A 23,211-nucleotide genomic window follows, 5' to 3' on the forward strand; every position below is an offset into this window, starting at 1 on the left:
ATCCCTTCCACAGAGGCCTCCCTAGTCTCCATAGGAGGACAACAGGCTGCAGGAGAAATCTGTAAGCGACCATACACATGCCGTCACTCAGCATCAGTGTGACAGCATGGCCACTGGGCATCCTTCTGCATCCGATGACACTTTAAGCCAGGTGCAACACTACTAGTCCCACAATTACAGAAACAAAACACCCACATCAGCATGAGACTACTTGACCCATACAAAGTAACAATGCATCCACAGACATACAATCTGATATGAAGCCCAGGCCATTTTAAGAAAACGCACTTGTGAAGGTTCTTCATTTTTAATTTTGGTAAAATAAAAATTAAAGTTAAAAAAAAAGGCTTTGAAATGGACTGGTGTCCCAAGTAATTTACATTCTGTATGACTTTATTTACAAATCTCGAGTCTTCCCTTACTTATTATCTGCTGTATAGAAGTGATGTATTCTTTCACTGTGTGCTCTCTGCTGCCCCCTCTGTCCATGTCAAGAACTGTCCAGAGCAAGAGAGGGTTTTCTAGGGGGATTTTATAATGCTCTAGCTAGTTTCTGTCACAAACAGAGGTGGCAGCAGAGAGCACTGTATCAGACTGAAAAGAATAGACCACTTCCTTCAGGGCATACAGCAGCTTAAAAGCTTAAGTAAAAAAGAAATAAATAAAAAGTAGATGTCATTTATAACTTTGACACCAAATTGATTTATTTTTCCTATGGAGTACCCCTTTTACTCAAGATGTGTAAAATATATGACACTTATAGCTGGATAGACTAGCTAAAATTTGCTTTAAAACACACCAGAGAAGGCCCCCATTCTTAAAATTAAAGAACAAACTGTGCTGCCAAGGGGCCATTCAATGGTTGTCCGGACACTGGTGAAACTCTTAGAATTAATAAAGCATGTGTGCCAGTTGGCAAATACTTCCGAACTAATTCACAGTTCAGATTGTCCAAACACAAAAAAAATCCTGTGCACCGAGCTGAAGAACTGGGCAGCAATAGGTTTTAGCATTTCCAATATCTGGTATAAAAGGAGAGAGCATACCCGGATTACACGGTTCTGGTGCGTGCCCTGGCTTGACTTATCAAAGCCTCTAACACTGGCTGACAGGGAGATTAGTAATAATGCACGAGAGGCATATTCGGTTTCTTCGATGACAGCCCTGCTTATTATGACGCTAAACAGTGGATAAACAATTGCATCAATAGTAGATACTGTATGACAGGCCTCTATACAGACTGATGGACAAAACCTCACTCAGTGGTACAGCCCATATAAATGATCCTCACATGGCCGGCAGCAACTAACCAACCAACCCATTTATAAGTGTTGTAAGAGCGTCACACGATTCATGTGAGGGGCAGAGTTCACACTTTGCTATGTTACCGCTCAGGGTAATTGTTTAAAAGGAGAATTTCCATTAATAACCACGCTAATAACCAGGTCCAGGCAGATTTACTGCTGCAGATAAGTCAAGCACAGTCAGCCTCTAGTTATAAAGAGAACCTATCATCAGGTTATGGGTCCTGTTACTGCACTTGTCTAGGATTCAATCTGAAACGTTGCGACAATTCAGAGCAATCATGGTTTAAAAAACTGGATACACATGTCCATATCCCCAGGGTGGTCACAGCTGGCTTCACCCACCCTATGATGCTTGACTGATAGATCTTGCCCTACTGATGTATAGTACGGCATGTTAATCCTCATAGTACATTGCTAGGACTTAAAAATGAATGACACGTCAGATTGTCAGATAGCATTGCTTACAGAAGACACCTTGAATGACAAAGCTTGCTGCTGATCTCAAAGAGTGTGCAGCCCAGATCCCTGCACTCTCAGGAGTGGGAGACGGCCGCTGCCGCTGCGTGGGATATACAGGATAGAGAGGCTTTCATCCTGCCACACACACGCACTTCTTAATATTTGTGCTGTTCTCTAACATGTCACTGGATGAGAAACTCAGGGAACAGTGGTCACAGGTTTAGGAAATGAATCCCATGACACATTAGACATAGCACAATACAAAAATATTTACAGGTGACTACATTTTATATATACATCCTAAGGTATACTAAATATACTAAGTTTCGGCAGCCACATGCTTTTAAGTACAACAATAGAAGATGCCAAGCTCCATTAAAGCGGTTATCCAGGGCTACAAAAACATGGCCACTTTTCCCTCTCTCTTCTCTCTCCAGATTGGGTGGGGTTTCAAACTCAGTTCCATTGAAGTAAATGGAGCTTAATTGCAAATCACACCTGACCAGGAGACGAGAGGGGGAAAAGTGGCCATGTTTCTATAGCGCTGGATAACCCCTTTAATACAAGTCTCAAAACTAGGAGGCCATGTTAACAAATGACAAGCAACACTGGTGATGTAAGATTATCTCCTTGGCACAGTTTGTAAGTCGCTGCCCGCAGCAGTGTGCACCAAGATGGAAGCAGATACCATTGTACAGCATGGCCTTGCATGTAAGACTTACTATCATGTATGGTTACCCAACAACTGAGAAACACCTAGATGAGAATCATTGTATCACCGTCAACATAACTTGGCTGGCATTTTTTTGTATGCCAAAGTGTAATGCGAGCTTCACACCTTAAGACCAAAACATTGTTTTGTCATTAATAAACTCAAGGCTTTCGCAAATGTGTAAGAATTACTTCAAGGGCTGATAAAGGATTACAAGACAGAAAGGGCAAAGGGCACAGATAATAAATATGGCTATTCACCCTTTCCTCTCCATAAGCAGCATTGTTCTGATGGTCATCATGAATGTTTTTCAACTGGTATAAAGCATAAATATAAGGCATGAATATAAAAGCCATCTGATTGGAGGATCATAAAACCTACCATGTAAAAGCTTTTAACTCCCTGTAAATAAAGAGGGTATCCTAAAGGTCCATAGCTATCCCTTATCAAAAGGGTAGGGGCAAACTGACTTATGGGGGTCCAATCATTGGGACCCCACTGATCTGGAGAATGCACGCATGGGCAGAGCTCCATTCTCTTAGCAATGTTTGAAGCCCCAAAAAGAAAGAATGAAGAGCTAGCCAGGCATGTGTTAGAGGGGCAAAATACATCAAGAATATACAGGAAATGACAAAGAAAGATGCCCATTTTCTAGTCATAAACTGTCATTTCAACTAGTCATATCAAATGCCCACCTGAAGATTTAAAGGGAATCCAAGGTTCTGACAGTTAAGTGTAGGTCTCTGTCCCCTAGTGTGCATATTGCCTAGGTTAAATGCATCAGTACTGTAGATTTGATTCAGTGTTGCTTAAAGCGTAACTGTCATGTTTTTTTTTATTGCAGAAATCAGTAGTATAAGCGATTTTGAGAAACTCTGTAATAGGTTTATCAGCCAAAAAAGCCTCCTTCTGTACTCAAGAAGCAATCTCCCAGCCTCCCCCCCTGACTTCTTATCTGTGCATTATCAGGCAAACACGTCTTCATTACAGAGAAGCCAGTGAAGAAGGGCTCTGCTCTCTCCATCGTAAGCCTATGAAGGGGGGAGGGGCTGGGAGAGATGAGGGAGCAGGAAGAGGTGACATGAAGGTCAGCTGTTTGTAGACTGTCTGGGCACCTAAACCGCAGGATTCTGGGGTCAGAAAGGTCAGTGCTTATCTATGAACTTACTGAGAGAAGATTGCAGGGTGTTGTGCTTTGCAGGACTGCTCCGTGCTCAGTCACTCCTAACAGCCCCTCCCCTCTCCATAGCCACATAATGGAGACAGAAATCCTGCTTCATTTAATGTGAGGGGGGAGGCTGGGAGATTGCTTTTTCAGTACAGAAGGAAACTCTTTTAGTACATAAAACCTATTACAGAGTTCCTTAAAATCGCTTGCACTGTTGATATTTAATGTTTTAAAAAAAAATGATCCTGAAATGACAGTTACGCTTTAAACACACTGTGACGAAGTGACAAGGAGAAGTGGTTCGGCGTTTGTGGCGCACTTCAGCACGCCTCACGAATACTTCCACCTCAACATTTCTGCTGCACATTTACTGGTGTCTAGCCTCCTGCTCCATCCTGACATCACCACCTTCCACAAATGCACTGCTGCTGGCAAGGGCCGCGGGCACCGACAGTTCGCGCCTACGTTGCTTAGCATCCCCTGAGCCTTATGATCGCGCATACGCTGGGGGAGCGGTGCATGAGCATTCCAACTGAGGGCACTGGCTTCAGGCTCTCAGCATATGTACGCCGCTCCTCTGGCACAATTACGGCTTTTAGGAGCGCAAGACCGAGAGCTTGGTGGCGCAGACGTGAACTGGCAAGTGGATGCACACGACCTTTGTCAGCAACGGCATGTGCATGGAAGATGACGATGCCAGGGTGGAGTGGGAGGCTGGATACCGGTAAATATGCAGCAGAATTAGGGAGGAGGATGTGATGAGGCGTGCCAAAGTGTGGCACAAACGCCAAGCCACTGCTCCTCTAAAACTTGGTTACAGTGCATTTGGCAACACTGTATCAAATCTACAGCACCTGATGCATTTGATACAGGCAGTTTGCGCACAAAGGGAAAGAGACCTACACTACACTGTCAGCACCTGGGCTTCGGTCCAGGTACTGACAGATTCCATTTAAAGGGTACCACTTTCAAACTTTTGCCCTGTGACTATTTAGAGCAGATGACAATGCATCCAAAACAACTACTAAAAGAAAGAAATATCTTCCAGGATTGTTGGGGCATACCTGCTTAACCCCAACTTATAGAGAAGCCATGGTAGAAGGGAGAACTCTAACCTTTTGGGCTATACTGGGCCTTCTAGAATGATCTCTTGAGAATCAGAAAGTGCTGTCCACTAGGCATTGGATGCCCATAGCTGGACTGTAGGAGAATGAGAAAGCTTGTGATATACTGGACCAGTCCTGGCTGATCTGCTGGGACAACTCCCCAATGAAGCACCATTCCTTATAGATGAGTTTTCAGCTCAAGAGATGTGCTCTTCTACTTTCTGCCTTTCTGATGAGGTCTGCTGTCAGGGAAACCATGTTTTCAGCATATCTACTGTAATGCACCAGACGTTTACTCCTTATGTTCCCCTGTCTGCTTTTAAGAACAAATATCACTTAAGTCTTAAGGGTATAAACCCACACACCGTATACGCAGCAGATATGCAACAAATACGCAGCAGATTTGTTGGTACAGACTTGATGCTGTGTTCAGTTATTTAGATCTAATCTGCTGCGAGTTTGCTGCGTATCGCAGCAGTAAATATGTTGCATATACGGTGTGTGGGTTTATACCCTAAAGGAACATTCTGAGCATAACACAATACATGCCCGGGTTGCAAATTTGAGCTTTAAAACCTTGAGTCCTATAACTGATGGCTTTTCCTTAGGACAGGCCAGCAATATCACATAAGTGGGGTTCAACTTCCTATCAGCTGACTGAGGCAGAGACAGAATGGACGCCACCAGGCCTGCTATTACAGCTCACTACAACACAGTTCCATTCAAGTTAAAGTGAATATGTCAGCTGCTCAGGAAGTGAATAGCAGACGTACCTTTTACATACCCATCTGTGCTAGAAACATATATGCAGTGTCACAAAGGCTTTCCAGAGGCTAATCTACTGCACGCTGGAATGTGTCCTCTCTTCCCCTCCCAGACCTGTCACGTTGTGATCTAGGTGTCCCCACCATCCGCAAGCCATGTTGATGGCTTCATCATGAAGATGAAGATTTTACCAGGGCGAGTGCACTCCCATACCTTCTTTTCTCAGGTCATGTGGGAGGAAGCACCACGAAATCCCAAAACATCTAAACCTGCGAGATCTCCTGTTTTCCATCTACCTTTATACACCCAGCAGGTTACTGTGACCTTACATTAGAGAACATGAATTGCAGCTGACAGATTCACTTAATTGAAACTGGGCTCTAATATTATTATTATTTTTATTTATTTATTTATAAAGCGCCCTTAATTCCAGAGCGCTATACAATAGATAGGCAACAGGCAGGAACAATACAAGATCAGAAAACATTACATGAAGGCAAAAGACAGACTGATACATGGAGAAGAGGACCCTGCCCGCGAGGGCTTACAATCTATAGGGTATAGGGAGAGAAACAGGAGGTAAAGTGCAGCCATTCAAGTGTGATGCAGAGTTATTGTATGTTGTAGCCTAATTTGAAGAGATGGGTTTTCAGGTTACTTTTGAAGGACTTGATGGTGGATGAGAGACGGGTGTGTCGGGGTAGCGAGTTCCAGAGTATGGGGGAGGCTCGGGCAAAGTCTTGGAGGCGGTTGTGCGAGTTACGAACAAGGGGGGAGCGCAGACGGAGGTCACTGGAGGATCGAAGGTTGCGTGAGGGACGGTAGCGGAATATCAGGTCAGAGATGTACGGAGGGGACAGGTTGTGGATGGCCTTGTATGTCATGGTCAACAATTTAAAGTGAATACGTTGGGCAATGGGGAGCCAGTGGAGGGATTGGCAGAGGCAAAGCGAGGGGAAAGGTGGATTAGTCGGGCAGCAGTGTTAAGGATAGACTGGAGGTGATCAAGGGAGTTAGCTGGAAGGCCAGAGAGGAGGATGTTACAGTAGTCCAAGCGGGAGATAATGAGAGCATGTACCAATAGTTTGGTGGAGTCAGGGGTGAGGAAAGAGCGGATTCTGGAAATGTTTTTGAGGTGAAGGCGGCAGGAGGTGGTCAGGGCCTGAATATGTGGTTTAAAGGACAGGGCAGAGTCAAAGGTGATCCCAAGGCAGCGGACTTGGGGGACAGAGTGCAGCCATTGATAGTGATTGACAGATTAGAAGGCGGGGTGGAGCGAGATGGGGGAAAGAAGTTCTGTTTTGTCCATGTTGAGTTTTAGAAAGCGAGAGGAGAAGGAGCATATGGCCGATAGACACTCTGGAATCCTGGATAGCAAAGAGGTGACATCCGGACCAGAGAGTTAGATCTGAGTGTCATCGGCATAAAGATGGTACCTGAAGCCATGGGATTCTATGATATGTCCCAGGCCAGAGGTGTAGATGGAGAAGAGAAGAGGCCTGAGTACAGAGCCTTGGGGAACACCAACAGTAAGGGGACGAGGAGAGGAGGTGGTGTGGGAGTGGAAGACATTAAAAGTGCGGTTGGAGAGGTAAGAGGAGATCCAGAAGAGAGCTAGGCTAGTGACACCAAGGGATGAGAGGATTTGTAAGAAGAGAAAATGGTCAACTGTGTCGAAGGCAGAAGATGGGTCAAGGTGAAGGAGCACAGAGTAGTGGCGCAAGGTTTTGGCAGTCAGCAGGTCATTGGCCGCTTTGGTGAGGGCAGTTTCTGTGGAGTGGTGGGGGCGGAAGCCAGATTGCAGGGAGTCAAAAAGCGAGTTGGATGAAAAATGGGAGGAAAGTTCATGGTAGACATGTTGTTCCAGGAGTTTTGAGGCAAAGGGGAGAAGCGAGATGTGGCGGTAGCTGGATAAGGAGGTGGGGTCAAGGGATGGCTTTTTCAGGATGGGTGTGATGGTTGCATGTTTGTATAGAGATGGGAAGACGCCAGAAGTTAGTGATAGATTGAAGAGATGGGTTAGTGCTGGGACAAGTGCTGAGAAGAGGTTGGGGATAAGGTGGGATGAAATTGGGTCAAGCGCGCAGGTGGTGAGATGTGATGTGGAGAGTAGTTTGGAGAGATGTTCTTCTGTGATGGTGGAGAGGTGAGTTAGTGGGGATGGGCAGTAGACAGGCATGAGGGGGGCTGAGGGGACTGTGAGGTGAAGCTTACTCTGTTATCGATTTTCTGCTTGAAGAATGTGGCGAAGTCCTCAGAAGAGATGAGAGATGTGGGGGGTGGCAGTGGGGGGCAGAGAAGAGAGTTGAAGGTGTTAAACAGTTGCCTAGGGTTGTGAGATAAGATATGAGGGAAGAAAAGTAGTCCTGTTTAGCACCGATCAGCAGCTCTGGACACTCGCCTTAGTTGTTTGGTTAGGTCGGTGTGCCAAGGCTGTCTGATCATGCTTCGTGTTCTCTTTTTCGTGAGAGGGGCAACAGAGTCGAGGGCTGAGGTTATTGTGGAATTGTAGAAGGTTGTGGCTGTGTCAGTGTCGTTCAGAGAGTATATGGTGGAGAGAGGCAGAAGGGAGTCAGAGAGTATTTGAATGTTGAGGTTTCTGAGGTTCCTGCGAGGGTGGGCAAGGTTTTGGACTGGGGGGGCAGATGGAGAGAAGAAACGAGAAAGTTAGGAGGTTGTGGTCAGAGATGTGGAGAGATGTGCTGGTGAGGTCAAATATGGGGCAGAGGCGGGAGAAGATGAGGTCCAGTGTGTGGCCCTTTTTGTGAGTGGCTATAGAGGACCACTGTGTAAGGCCAAAGGAGGAGGCTAGTGATAGGAGTTTAGAGGCGGGTGATTTGGTCGTGTCGATGGGGATGTTGAAGTCGCCCATGATGATGGTGGGAATATCTGTTGAAAGGAAATGCAACAGCCAAGTGTTGAACTGGTCAAGGAAGGTGGTTGCGGAGCCTGGTGGTCGGTAGATGACGGTCACTTGAAGGTTAGAGGGGGAATAGATACGGATAGAGTGTACTTCAAAGGAGATGAGGGTGAGAGCAGGGAGAGGAGGGCTTGGGGTATACCCACCATGACCCCAGTCAGCCAATTGTTGGGGGTGCTGGAAGTGCTCCTCCTATTGCCTGCCCTCTGTACCGGTTCCAGTAATCACTATTTGCCCAGTATCCCAGCCAGCACTTTGTAAAGTTTGGGACAATTCTTTATTCATACTGAAAAACTATGTGCATCCAACTTTAATATATCTATTTGATCACAGCAGCACATAAATGCAAGCAGGCTCTGTAAGAGAGAACACAAGTCGTTGCCTCCTGAGTCCGTTCTCTCTCATTCTGACGCATGGGGTTTTGACATTGATTATTCAACCCACACAGTAATTGTCGAGCTGGAGTTCAGGCACAGCTCACGCAGGAAACAGACTGTACTGAACATACAGTGGGGTTTTATTTCTAGGGCCCTGTACTCCTGCAATGAAGCCAACACACAATTCATAGCTTTCATTTCTCATGCATGGTTTTCATTACATAGAATATTACATGCTGCTACTCCCAGTACCTAGCTGCATTCAACTAACCCCATCAAGTCCCATTATCAGTGTGTCACAGGTAAAAGATATTGCCAGTTTTAGAACGGCCTAATACGGGTGCAAGTCCCAGGCTGACTTCAGTGTAATGGTTCTAAGTTACTGCACAGATCCCTCGGAGGCTTTTTCTTAGGGTCATGAGTGCTGCAGATGGGCCTGGATTACAGGTTGTGTTCAGACAACTCCTATGAGCTTGAGGGAGAAGGTGCACCATACCCCAAACACCAATAAGAGAAGGTTGGTGAAGCTTTGGCCATCATGGTAAAAAGTAACTATATTGTCTGTATATAAACTGTGTTCAGGTTTAGGGTTTCCATTGTCATTTCTAAAACTGAATGCTGAACTCTAAGGTAGTCAGGTTTTTATTCTCTTTTTGGGTTGCCATAAAAAGAACCCAAAAACAAATGGCATCTAAATTTCTCTTTAGAAAAAACAACTCTTGGGTGTCTGTTTCTTAGAGACTCACAAGTTCAGTCCATGCTTGAGCTTTACTGATTTCCCTGCCTACCCATGAGTAGCAGCCTTCTCTACATGCGTGCTGATCCACAAGGGTGTCTCCAGCTGCTGACTAAGGAATACTGGGACTCACAGCATGCTGACATGACTAGGGGCTCCAATACTGAGCAATGGGAAGGGAAGTGCCAGATTGATGCAAGTCCTGCCACATCCAGCACATTGCAGAACACATACATTAAACCAGTCCTAAAAATCATTGCCTGCAGTTTCTATTAAAAGTGTTATCAAATAAAGACTTATAGGACCATATTGTGTCCAGATCTTTCTTTATAATCAGTGCTTATGCCGTTGTCCCAGGACACTAGCTGTAAGTTTACCGTCACATCAGGTTACAATGGATTTAGGCCAAGATATAAAAACAGAGCTGCTGGGACTGACAGACATGGCAGCCAAGTCTGCTTCCTGAGCTGCTGGACAGCCATAGCAATGATCATTTCAGCAGTTCCAGGTAGATTTCCGAGCCAGAAACCACTGGGACACCATGCTCCCTGAGGTCAATAAAGGGTTTTGCCATTTTAGTTTAAAAGATCATAAGGTAAGGAATAAAATGGGAATGGATAGTGGATAAATTCTATATAGATTCACTGTTCTCATGGTAAAGAAGACTTGTAGCCTCCAGAGATCAAACATTTTTTCACCAGGCAGACACAGTGCCCTCTTGTCTTCTGAGGGGGTATGACCTGGAATATCTTTCCTCCATATTTCTTGTAGAGGTCATTTGTGTCACTTGTGCCCCAGGAAGCAGGGAGAAGAGAGAAAGGAATGAGGCAATGGGGGACTACGCCGGAGACTATGACGACTATCTGTATGCTGGCCCGAGGGTTTGCACTGTAATGTTTGGGCGGGGGGTGGGGAAGGGGCACTGCTGTAACAGACTGTGGTGATTGGGCGGGGTATAGGGGGTCTGAGAAACACTGCCAGCGCCATACGGGAGGTGTCTTGTTGCTGTAAAGGACTGTGGTGATGCGAAGGGCGCCAGGAGGGGGAGGCTTTACTAGGCTCAACATACTGGACGCACAGCCCACTGAACATGATGTCCTGTAACTCTAACCTAGCCCACGTCTCTGAAGGTGGAAGGGCCAGGAGGAAGGAGTGAGACAGATAGGACGCTGTCTTTTTGTATCCAGAGGGGGCGAGTAAAGGTTAAAATCAGAAAAATGGTGAAGAACCCATAATTACTTTATTTTACAAATATATAATGCTATGGGTGGGCTTTTTATTAATGTAAAAAATGTTTTTTCCTTTGAATACCCCTTTAACTGCATTTATGATGTGCAAAAAAAGGGCTAAAAACACATAATTAGTAGTGTTTATGGCAAGATTTATTTCTTAGGTGCCAACAACACTAAGGTCACTTTGTTATCGGTTTCTTTTACAACCATAAACATAATAAAGTAGAGTTCTAACATGTTAGCAATTTAACTATGGCTATTAACCAGAGACAGTACTGCAAACAAATACTATGCCATATGTTTTAAAGTCTCCTGGTCACTAAAAAAAAAAAAAAAAAAAAAAAAAAACAAGCAACTTAATGTCAGATACATCAAAATCTTTGATCAGTCGGATCCCCACCTAGAAGAGTGCTTCTCTCTCTCTCTAATGCAGGGAAGACTCTATGAAATGTCAATGGAGCCAGTCTTACACAGCAAGACAGGGAGAGAAGTGTTTAGCTTAGCTCTTCTCCTAGATACTTGCAGAGATAGTTGGACCAGTGTGCTCAGACCCCCACCAGAGAGTCCTATTGCTGAGACCTCCACTGATCACAAGCTGTGGACCAGGGTCTCAGTAGTCAGAAGACTTCAGAAGACTTCAGAAGATTTCAGTCTCTGGCAGCATTTTTGACAGCATATCTTGCCCCGGCACAAAATGATCAGTATGCTTTAAATAGGGTATCTGCCACACATATTGCTCCACATGGCGTGGTGTGTACATAATAGTGACCCCTTTTATGTTTCCAAGGCACTGGTACCTTCATCTACCTTCCTGCCACTGTAAGGGCCCTATTACACAGAGCGATGAGTGGCCCAATTCAGCTGATTATCTCTCTGTGTAATAGAGACAATGATCATTGGCTCATCATTTCTTTAGGCCAAGACCTAAAATCATCGGCCGCCGACCACGCATTGCTAGATCTCATAGCGCTGCGCCGCCGACAGCTGACAATTGGCCAAACAGTTAATACATTACCTATCCACACTCCGGGTCTTCTCCTGTGCTCTGTACGTGTCCGGACACCGCACATTGCAGCTTCAGGGAGGCCTGTCTGGGCTGATAGGCCACTTAGCCAATCAATGGCCAGGACCGCCACAGCCAGTGATTGGCTGAGCAGCGTGTCAGCCCAGACAGGCTACCCTGAAGCTGCAGCAAGCGGTGCCGGAACCCATACAGAGCACAGGAGAAGACCCGGAGTGTGAACAGGTATTAACCAGGCAGAGGCTGCACAGACGTTGCCGACAATGTCTGTGCAGCCCTTGCTAAACAATTACTGGGCCGTGTAATAGGCCCTGCTAAATCTGCATTTGTTTACAATATTAATCGGAACATCATTTGCCTGTGTAATAGGATCCTAAGCCTACATCTCCAAGCATTATCTTCAGCTCTGACACGAAGTAGCACACAGTGTATATGCACTGGCTTAGTGCTATGTACTCCACATGGTCCACATCTGGGGTGGAGGGATACATAGGGAGCACTGAGACAAGGAGGACTGCAGTGAGCAATGAGCTCACCACTTCTGGGCAGTAAGTGGCTGTTGGTATCCCCAAAGCAGTGCGTCCCACCTAATTACATTACTTTCCTGTCTTGTGTGTCATGCAATACAGATTTAAAATAAATATATTATATATATATTTATTTTAGTGTATACAGAATATCCCTTTAATCTTGGAAACCCCATTTTAAAGTAACATCTGCCACAGTTTTTTTTTTTTTTCGGAGGGGGGGGGGGGGCGGGGGGGTGGATAAAAAAAAAAAATTAAATGCTCCATGAACATTGCAGCAGAGACTGTGTGATTTCAGTCTTTTTTGTATGCACTAGTCAAAAGCTATACATCTGACGCAGCAGTTGACACCAGTTGTAGCATCCCTGCATCTGACCTATATTCGATAACATTTATATTCCTTAGGTTGGGTTCACAGGGTGCAGCCTGACTGATAACGGTGGTGCGGTGCTGCAGGTAAAACCATCAAGTGTTTTGCTGCAATACCATGCTTAACAATAAAACGTCATGCAACTGCAGGCAGAGAACTGCACTGACTTGCAGTCTGCAGTTTCAGCCTCTTGAGATAGGGAAGCATGTACATTTCTGCTTGAGGGTAGACAAACTGAAAATAAATCATGTGAAAATGTTAACATGATAGTGTTTAAAAAACCCTTAACAATGGGCCGAGATGTGTTTTATGGGGTCAAAGCTGTTCCTTGCTTAGCACTAGGCTACATGAAAGCACTTCCTCAGCAATGAATGCCTTGTGTGTCTGTCACATGGTAAAGATCCAAATGAAGGCTGAGGCACACAGTAGAATAGATCATGCTTTCTGCCTTTATCCTGTAGCAGTTGCCAAGGTTATAGCGATTCCGTCACAAGCATGGCTCTCCTCCCCCCATCCTATCCTCCCGCACTGCTGCTAAAGAGATTGCTTCGTAGCCAGAGGTGCTGTCCATTCACTGATCATGGCTGATTATCCCTGCTCTGTGATCACAATGTACTACGACAACACAAAAGCTGCACAAACCGGAGACAGTCCTGACATTATTAGGAGCCCAGCCTTGTCCGCCTGCTGTACCATCCCTGACCAGAGTTTATTACCCATCCTTATTCAATTCGCTTCAGTAATTGGATTCTACCATCAGCCATGAAACTGCTGCCAACAGTGATGACCCAACAATGACGATAAATCCTCCTGCCCACAGGCTGTAACTCAGTATCCTTACAATGAACCTGCTGGTATAGGAGAAAAGCAAGCCATTATGTAATAGTGCCCATCTCTGCAGAGCATTGCAGCCTACAGACATGATCATGTAGAAGGGAAGTAGCTGGTAGGATATGTGTATAGCAGTCTCCTCCCTGGATGCCAGGATACAGGAGCAGAGAGACCATGGAGCCTGCTGCAGCAGTTCAGGTTTATTATTAATGCACTGTGCATTTCATTAGCTGGAGGCAATCTCCGGCAGAGCAGAAAGGTCATTGTGTTTGGCTCAATAGGGCAGAAGATAACCATTTCACTCCTTGCCACTAACCGCCCAGAAAAAGGGGTAATAACAGGCCTTTCTGATGACTGGGAAGGAGGCTTTCACTAAGCAATTGTGAGCTGGCAACCTGAGCCTTCTGCAGGATATTCCTGTGTACCTTTCCTTGTTAGCATAGACAGGCATTGTGTGAGAAAGCCAGGCTATGAATACAATCCCCCATACAGGGTTAGGTTACCTTCTACTATTTCCCTATAAAGAAACACTGCACCTTCTAGTTCACCTCTCCCAACTTCCTTTAAATATAGCAGTCACAAAAAAAAAAAAAATAAATAAAACTTCTGACATGTCAGGGAGAAACGTCAAAAGTTTAAGGGTATATTCACACGAACGGGCAGTTCCCATACACTACATACTTGCTGCGGTCTAAACGACCGCAGCGAGTATGTAATTATACCGCCCTTAACTCCTTCTGCTCCCGCCCGGCTCCCCCGCTGTAAGCATACTTTACCTGTCCTTGCTGCACGGGTCCGGCGTCCTGCTCTCCCGTCCGGCCAATCAGTGGCTGCGGCTGGGCAACACACTAATTGGCCGGACAGGAGAGCAGGACGCCGGACCCGTGCAGCAAGGACAGGTAATGTATGCTTACAGCGGGGGAGCCGGGTGGAAGGGGTTAAGGGCGGTATAATTACATACTCGCTGCGGTCGTTTAGACCGCAGCAAGTATGTAGTGTATGGGAACTGCCAGGACCTGCCGGGCTCGCAGCGAGAATCTCGCTGCGAGCCCGTTCGTGTGAATATACCCTTAGGGTGCCTTCACACCTACCGTATCGCAGTAGAAAATCCGCTGCGGATCCGCAGCACATCCGCAGCGGATTTAACTAAATTAATGAACACAGCACTAAATCCGCTGCGGATCCGCAGTGGATTTGACAGTGCGTATTTAATGCTGTGTTCATTCATTTAGTTAAATCTGCTGCGGATCCGCAGCAGATTTTCTACTGCGATACGGTAGGTGTGCAGGCACCCTTAATCAGTCAGTATTTCAGTGTACAGTCCCTGACCAGTCGGGAACAGTACTGCCTGATCCTCTCCCCACTCTGTATCTATGTTAGGAGACATGCCCCACAGGCTTCCATAATGTGGTCGTCTCATCACGTGACACAGAGCTGGGAAGACAGGGCCAATCCCTGGCAAGGACTGCTGCAGCCAGTGATTGGCCGAGCAGCCTATTAGTTAAAAGACTGCCTGTACCGGCAGCTGCAGGGAGCGCGGAAAAGCAAAGAGAACACCAGGGATTGTTAATTGTTTACAGTTTATTATTCACTATATACAGCAAGGGCTGCACGGACATCGCTAAGATTGCACAATAATCTAGCCATGTAATAGGCTCAGTAAATCGGGACATTAATGTGGCCCTAAGGGTCCTTGCACACAGCACAATTAATTGTATGGCCAGGTAGTATGAGTGATTGCTGTATCGTTCATGCAGCCATTTAAATTTGTTATTGGCCAAACACCCCTTAGACATGCGTCCCTTTATGATGATGATATGATTGGCCGCACAAAAGATCCAATCACCTGATGAGCAAGAATTTCCTTGTTCCTTGGCGCTTTCACTGGGCCTTAAGACAGTACTAAACAAGCGACGGACAGGCACTAGAAATAAGGATAAGGTCTCCTGGTAAAGCCATGTGTACAGTGTCTATATAGCATTATTAGACAGTGATACAGTGTATAAAGGCATTATTATTCTGCCTCAGTAACAATCTGAAAGCATATGTTCACAAGCAGCAGGTTGTTACAGACATTTTCTTCTCAGCGTCCCTGGCTTCTAACCTGCTTTTAGTTTTCTTTTAAAAGTCTATAGAGCCCATCGCCTGCAAGTCAGATATGAAGCATCAACTCATAGTAAGGGCCAGTTCACACGGAGCAAATTAGGCAGAATTCTGGGGCGGAGCTCTACACCACGGAATCCCGCCTGCCTCAGTGTCAAACTGCGTATATATGGGAGGACTCCTGTGCCTCCTCTCTACTTGAAATGTCAATTCTTTAAAGCGACTCTATACCCAACCCCCCCAAACCTCTTACCTCTTGTACCTTCGGATAGCTGCTTTCAAAGGTCCTGGGGTAAGTTTGGCAGGTGATGCAGTTATTGTCCTAAATAACAACTTTTAAACTGCCAGCCCCATGCCCAAGGGCCGGGGCTTAGATTGTGTATGCATTAGGCTAGCACAACCTCTCTGTCCCTTCTCCCCGCCCTCCTCATCATTAGAAATGCTCCAGGCAGATTGTCTCCTATTCATCAGCTTTGTGAACACTGAACATTGGCTGGATCGTTAAAGCACCTGTGCAATGTTCAGACAGGAGAAAATGTTCTAGGGGCATTCCTAATGATAAAGAGGGTGGGGAGGAGGGACGGAGGGGTGGTGCAAAGTTAGGGCACAGATACTCTAGGCCACGGCCGGTGGGCACGGGGCTGCAAGTTTAAAAGTTGTTTTTTAGGACAATAACTCCATCACCTGCTGAACGGACCCCAGGACAGATCTTTGATTAAAAGCAGCTTTCCGAAGGTACAAAAGATTTTTTTGGGGGGGGGGGGGGGGTCAGATTGTGGGTAGAGAGTGGCTTTAAGCAGAAGTGCATGACCCCTCCCATAGACATGCTGTTTGATACTGAGGCAGGCATTCTGATGACTTTGCACAGTGTGAACTGGCCCTATAGCTATTGCAGGCAAATAAAATGGGTCTGGTCCACATGTGATTGCAGCACTATAAGACCATATGCTTTCTAATGAAATAAATCTGGAACAGTCTCCTTACATCTCTGTTGTGCCATTTCTTAATTCTTTCTAGAACTGAATAACTATATATCTATACAGTTGTGGGCATGCCAGAACTGGCATAGCATAGGGATGCACCACCACAGGTTGGCTATTTACTCAAATAGAAAACAACCCAAAACACACACAAGGAGGGGCCACAATATATATATATCTTGCTAAATATAGCAGAATCAATGGACTGAATGGTCTTTTTCTGCCGATCTTATATTTTCTAGTCTTATATTTTCTAAATGGATATTTTAGTGCTTTCAGAAATGGAGCACATAGGTAAGCAGAGTTATATGCCTCTGTAGCAATTTTATTTTCGACTGCATCATGAAATATAAAGCCACATTGTAATAGGTGTTGGCTGAATATGTTCCTATCATTTTGAGTCTACAGCTCCCCTGCAAATCCTAGTCTCCATGGTAACAAAAAAAAACAAAGAGCGCTTATTGCCTGATCCTGCAATCATACTCCTTTTTCTCATCTGTTCTCTTAATCTAACTAACCTTAAGAATGTATGTAGGGGACATATAGAAGGCAGTGAGTACAAGATCAGTCTTTAGCATTTTTCTGGTCTGTTCTCAAAGATGCATAGAACTGCAGCAGAGCTTTAGAATGTATAGGTTGCTTTGCTGTGGGAGCAAAGGGGTTATATTTTTTCTTAAAGAGAACATCATAAAGACAAATGGAGACTGATGGTGCGTTTACACAGACAGGTTTATCTGGCAGATTTTTGAAGCCAAAGCCAGAAAGACTATAAAGAGGGAACAGGTCATAAAGAAAAGACTGAGATGTCTCCTCTTTTCAAATCAGTTCCTGGCTTTGGCTTCCAAAATCTGTCAGATAACTCACACAAAATAAGAGTGCCTTTACACAGAGATTTATCTGACAGATTTTTGAAGCCAAAGCCAGGAACAGATTTGAAAAGAGGAGAAATCTCAGTTTTTCCTTTATGACCTGTTCTCTGTTTATAGACTGTTGCTGGCTTTGGCATCAAAAATCCCTCACATAAATCTGTGTGTGTAAAGGCACCCTTAGGGTGCTATTAGACCAAGCGATTTTTAACTATTGCAAACAAGATTGTTTATTGTTAACCTGAAATCGTTGACCATATTACACAGAACGATAGTTGTTTGTTACGACTGTTTACTCCATCTGATCCATGCAAATGAAGGAACAATGTGGAATTACACTGAACGATAAGTGAACAAATACGGAGTTACAGCGAACGACAAGTGATGACTTAGGTGTTTGCACCACATGAACCATCGCTCGTTTCATCGTTACCTGCATTTACACGAAATGATCATTCAAATTCGAATGATATCAATAATTTGCACGATAATCGCCTCATGTAATGGAGCCTTAACAGACCATTCATGCGCTACTGGGAATTCTGGCAAGAAAGGATATGTATGAAAAGTAGCTCTCTTACTACTACTACTACGTAGTATTCCCACAACACACACACCATATACGCAGCAGATACGTAGCAGATCTGATGGTGCAGATTTGATGCTGTGTTCAGTTATTTAGATCTAATCTGCTGCGTATTTGTTGCGTATCGCAGCAGTAAATACGCTGCGTATACGGTGTGTGGGTTTATACCCTTAAAGCGACTCTGTACCCACAATCTGCCCCCCCTCCAAATCACTTGTACCTTCAGATAGCTGCTTTTAATCCAAGATATGTCCTGGGTCCGTTCGGCAGGTGATGCAGAAACAACTTTTATGGTAGCTTCACACGTACCGTACCGTATTTAACGATGCATTTTTATCAGTGCGTTTTTGGTGCGATTTTTAAATGTAAAAATCGCTCCAAAAACGCAGCGATAAAAACGCAGCATTAAATACGCAGCGATACGGTACGTGTGAAGGCACCCTTAAACTTGCAGCCCTGTGCCAAACGGCCGGGGCCTAGAGTATCTGTGCCCTAACCTTGCACCACCCCTCTGTCCCTCCTCATCATTAGGAATGCCGCTGGCAGGATTTTTCCTATTCCTCTGCAGTGAACACTGCACAGGTGCCTTAACGCTTACACAGCTGAGGAATAGGAGACAATCTGCCTGGAGCATTCCTAATGATGAGGAGGGCGGGGAGGAGGGCCGAAGAGGTTGTGCCAGCCTAATGCACAGACACTCTAGGCCATGGCACAGGGCTGCAAGTTTAAAAGTGCATCACCTGCCGAACGGATCCCAGGACAGATCTTTGATTAAAAGCAGCTATCCGATGGTACAAGCAGTTTTGGGGGGGGGGGGGGGGGGGTCAGATTGTGGGTACAGAGTCACTTTAAGGAGTTGTCCCATAAAACAAAAAAGTGACAGAAAGGCAGGGGGGTGTGGGAACATAATAAACAAGATAAACATACCTTGTGCCCTATAGTGCAGCTCATCAGGTCCAGCTGACTCAGGACACCTGCTTCAGGGTTCAGTAAGGAGCAGACTGCTGGCTATAGAGAGGCCTTTCATTGAGACCAAAGGGATAATATTTCACAGAAATATTTTAAAGAAAGATTGAAAGATTGCAAAGAAAAAGTGGTGTGTTTGAGCTGCTCCCAGTGGAGCATGAATGGCCTACAAGGCTTCATATGTCTTTATGATACTTTCTTCAAAGAAATATCCGCCCTTTTAGTGCCACAATAATAGGACAATCACCAGCCATCCTGCACCGTAGTCTGCACTGATGAGAGGCAATAACCCCCAAACAGCAGTCTAGAGAAGTACATTTTGGGGCATATTTATCAATCACAGCGCTGCTTTCATTTCCCTATTTGTGACTGGTTGTGGTGGATAAAGTACACACCTTTTTGTCTTACACAGTCTGATAACTTTGGGCCTATAAGTCCACTTTTACTCTCCATTTAATATCAACATAGAGAGCCTCCCTGCATAGTGAAGTCACAACTAACATGAATTACACCATTTAGGTGGATTTGCTCCTGTACTAGAGTTACTTTATAGCTGGAACACATGAAAGAATGCAACTACTAGAATACCACTGACCAAAAGAGCTAATATCAGCACACAGCCAGCCCAACAAGCCCGGCAACAGACGTGTTTGGCTGGCTGAGCAAGAACAAGTGGAAAGCTCATGCATGGTTAACTGAGTCATGTAAGAGCCGCTCTACCCACCATCTGATACAGCTTGTATACCTATGGCAAAGGAGGAAATTTCAAGACAATGGTAAACTTTTAATGAACCAGAGGTAGACTACTAGCAGAAGGGGCTGGCACATGATGACACTCAGTGCCCTGTAAAGGAGAGACACATCATCCCATCAGTAACTAATGACAGAGCAGTGATTTACTCCAGGATCACCTACATACAATGCAGCAATGCAATGTCCTCACAGTAGCACTATTCTTGTGAAGCAGAGGATAGAAAATTAAGTAAAGGGACAGCCTGTGTCACACTACTAGGGGAGGTTTTCACCTCCAAGCACACATGCCTGCCCTGAAAATGTTTGCATAGTATAAATAATTTGTATGCATAGGTGGCTGCACTGTCCTATCCCTTATCCATCAGTATTTGTACTGACCAAATTGGGTATTGAAGACCAATATACAGTATCAGAAACTACAGCCACATGGTTCATAATATGTCTATCTTTATAAACTGGTGGGGGGCAATAAGGAATACTGTTTCTAAGAATGGCATATGCCTGTGCAGGGTACTAGACACAAGGACAATGCACTGCACAGGGATACAAGGTGTATGGTGTACACTACAGGGTACAGACAAGGGTAAACAAAGAGGCCAGTGTGCCTACCCAATTATTAGAGAAATGGGTTGATTATGTCACAGAGACATAACAATAGTTCTGATTGGTCAGGGTCTGGATGTTCAGACCACAGCTGATCAAAACAGACTGGCCACACGGGCATGGCGCTCACTAATCTTTCTGAAGACAATTATGTCCCTGTCCTCAGAATAGCAGAGGTCTCAGGGGTTGGATCCCCAAAGATTAGCTCTGGGTAACAACGCCCCTTCAACTGTTGTATCAGTGAGGTTCCAATAATTACCCAAACTCACAAACACTGCTAATAAAGCTAAAAAGCAGCACAGCACTATCCTGTCACCTGTCTCTCTAGCTCAACAACATGTGCAGATTCCTAGAAGTTAAAGGGGGAGATTTATCAAAGGGTGTAAAATTTAGACAAGAGAGGGGAAAAAGTGGACATGTTTTTGTAGCGCTTGATAACCCCTTTAAGATGTTGGGACTTGTGAAAACTATGCCCCTTCCCACTTCATCCACCAGTAGCAGCTGTACTTGGCACTGCAGAGACAGAAACTGGCTGATTGGCAAAGTGCTGGATAGAAATGAGAGTGCCGCTCCTCCACAGGTGCTGGGGAAAGATGGATCTAGTTGTGGGAAGTTTCTCCCAATCCCAGGACTGGATCAATCTTTTCCCAGCACCTGGGGAAAAGCGGCACGGAGCGGAGCAGACTTCGGAGCTCGCAGCCTGATGAGGAATAAAGCTTCACTTTGTTCCTACTGTAGATTTGCTCCTCTCTAGTGCCTGACATCACCCCCTCCCAGTCTGGTATTGGTAGCTTATGAGAGGCCATCTACATAAAATCCATTTCCATTATACTAGTAACACAACCAGGTAACAACCCTTACATAGTTGAATGGTTGTTATAGGACACCCAGTACGGGCGACAAACGCCCAGCAAGGGATATCACACAGCTTGCCATACATACAGGAGGGAGAGAAGTAATCTTGTATTCCTGAGGACACCAGCCACAGCCAGCTCTGTCTGCTGATGGTGAGGGAAGGGCGGGCTCACCTACTGGGCAGCCGGCCACAGGGACCACATCACCAGCATATACCATGCCCTGGCAGACTGGTTACAGCCTGTAGCTCCCCAGGTGTTGCAGAACTACAACTCCCAGCATGATAGAAGTTGTAGTTTTGCAGCAGCTGAGAAGTTGGAGACCATTGGGTTACATAATAACTGCGGCCAGGTGGTCACCCACAGGGAAACAAATAACCAACGAAAATTCACTATTCAACACGTGTAAGCGGTCCTATAAAGGACACGTCAAGGTCACAGGACAGGAACAGAACCGCCGGTACAATGGCTACACACTGCGCTTCTCCTCGCTGCGGCTTTTGCACTAAGACGCACTAGACGTGAAGGAGAACACCAATCACTGCGGCTTTACTCGCCGACCAATCAGAAAGCAGAACGCACGGGTGGAGGAATCGCTCAATGACAGCCGGGGCGCACACCTGTGCAAATCACACCGTAGCAACAGGGAGGTGTTCTCCCGCCGAAAGATGGAGGAAAAGTAGTCCGCAGCTGCATTAGGAAAGCTTCCCTAGCCAGGCACAGGCTCCGCTGGTTAGTAGCACACTCCGTCACATGCTAGCAGCTGCCGTGACTGCCAAGGAGGCGGGTGGTCATAGAAGCAGCCGGGAATAGCACAGATAGAAGCGGAGAGGAGGAAGAGGTGACATTGATCCCGGGAAGCGGTCCGGAGCACAGGCCGGTGACGTCACGGGACAGGTAGCGAGGAGCGGCCCCGCCGCATAACAGCAGCCTGCGCACTCCTCACACAACTGGCTCACGGGTGATCATCCGGGCACGTTACCTTCTTCACGGTCCGTGGGGCCTCGCTGACGGCGCCCTCCGGGCTGCTCGCTCCTTCTCCCTGGCGCTGCACCGGGTCGGTCCTCTTCATGGCAGAAGCGGGGACCCCCTTCAGCGGCTGGCTGATCGGGGACACGGCGGTGTTGTTGTCGGGCTCGGCGAGCAGGGCAGCGTTGTTGGGCACTGCCGGGGCGGCTGCTGGGGTCGCTTCGTTCGGCTTCTCTCTCGCTGCATCCTTCAGCTCCACGTCTGCCATCTTGGCGGTCACTATCTGCACGGACATAGCGGCAGCCTCTCGTATGTCCCGGCTCCTCTCTCCTCAGCAGCCTCCTGATGCACACAAACACTAGCACGCTGCCGGCAGCCTCTGGCACGCCCCCGCAGGCAGCACCGCCCACGCCGCCGGGGATCATGGGAAAGCTAGTTTCTCCAATAGGCTGAACTAATAGGTTGAGGGTCATATTGCACTACAATTACCGACATGCACCACGTTTATTGATGTTCTTGGTGAAGCACGATGGGATTTGTAGTACCAGCTCACAGTCTGTATTGTCTTGAAGCGTTCAGTTTACTACAATACCCATAGTGCCCTGCGCGCTTGCAGGAAGCGCGAGGCGGAGCTAGTTGCTCGGCTTCTGTTTCAACACTCTTTATTAGCAATATTACACGTAGGTTTGTAAATGTATAGGCCTAGTTGTTGTAGACGGATGGCGCCACAGAGGGAGGTAGATCCCAGAATAAGCAGTCAGGTTACATCGTGCAGCCTGTATCCTATAACTAAAAGCATTGATAGATGGCTTTAGACGCCAAATTGATGGAGCTGTAGGCTGTGTGAGTGTCTGTTGGTGCTGCACACTCTAGTGAGGAACCAGCCTATAAATCCAATAAGTGTCCAAGCACAATAATTCTCAGAGACCTCACCAAGAGTTGTCAATGGGATCAGCAGTAAAAGGTTATAGATTGTGAGCCCCAATGAGGACAGGGACTG

At 46.1% G+C, this 23,211-nt stretch overlaps 1 protein-coding gene across 7 annotated transcripts in view; it reads right to left on the reverse strand.

The window, feature by feature from the left end:
- AHCYL2 (adenosylhomocysteinase like 2) overlaps positions 1-22,607 on the reverse strand; it is an 86,756-nt gene extending 64,149 nt beyond the window's left edge. For 5 of the 7 annotated variants that reach the window (XM_069979348.1, XM_069979318.1, XM_069979367.1 and 2 more), the window contains exon 1: positions 22,225-22,606. In XM_069979348.1, the coding sequence (XP_069835449.1) occupies positions 22,225-22,506 (282 nt within the window). In that variant the 5' untranslated portion in view covers positions 22,507-22,606. Of the gene's footprint in view, positions 1-22,224 lie in introns of all 7 variants that reach the window. The other 2 variants (XM_069979326.1, XM_069979358.1) reach the window with 2 other exon arrangements.
- Positions 22,608-23,211: the final 604 nt, after the last annotated feature.

This window comes from Dendropsophus ebraccatus, chromosome 1, assembly GCF_027789765.1.
Source record: "Dendropsophus ebraccatus isolate aDenEbr1 chromosome 1, aDenEbr1.pat, whole genome shotgun sequence".
Lineage (NCBI taxonomy): Eukaryota > Metazoa > Chordata > Amphibia > Anura > Hylidae > Dendropsophus > Dendropsophus ebraccatus.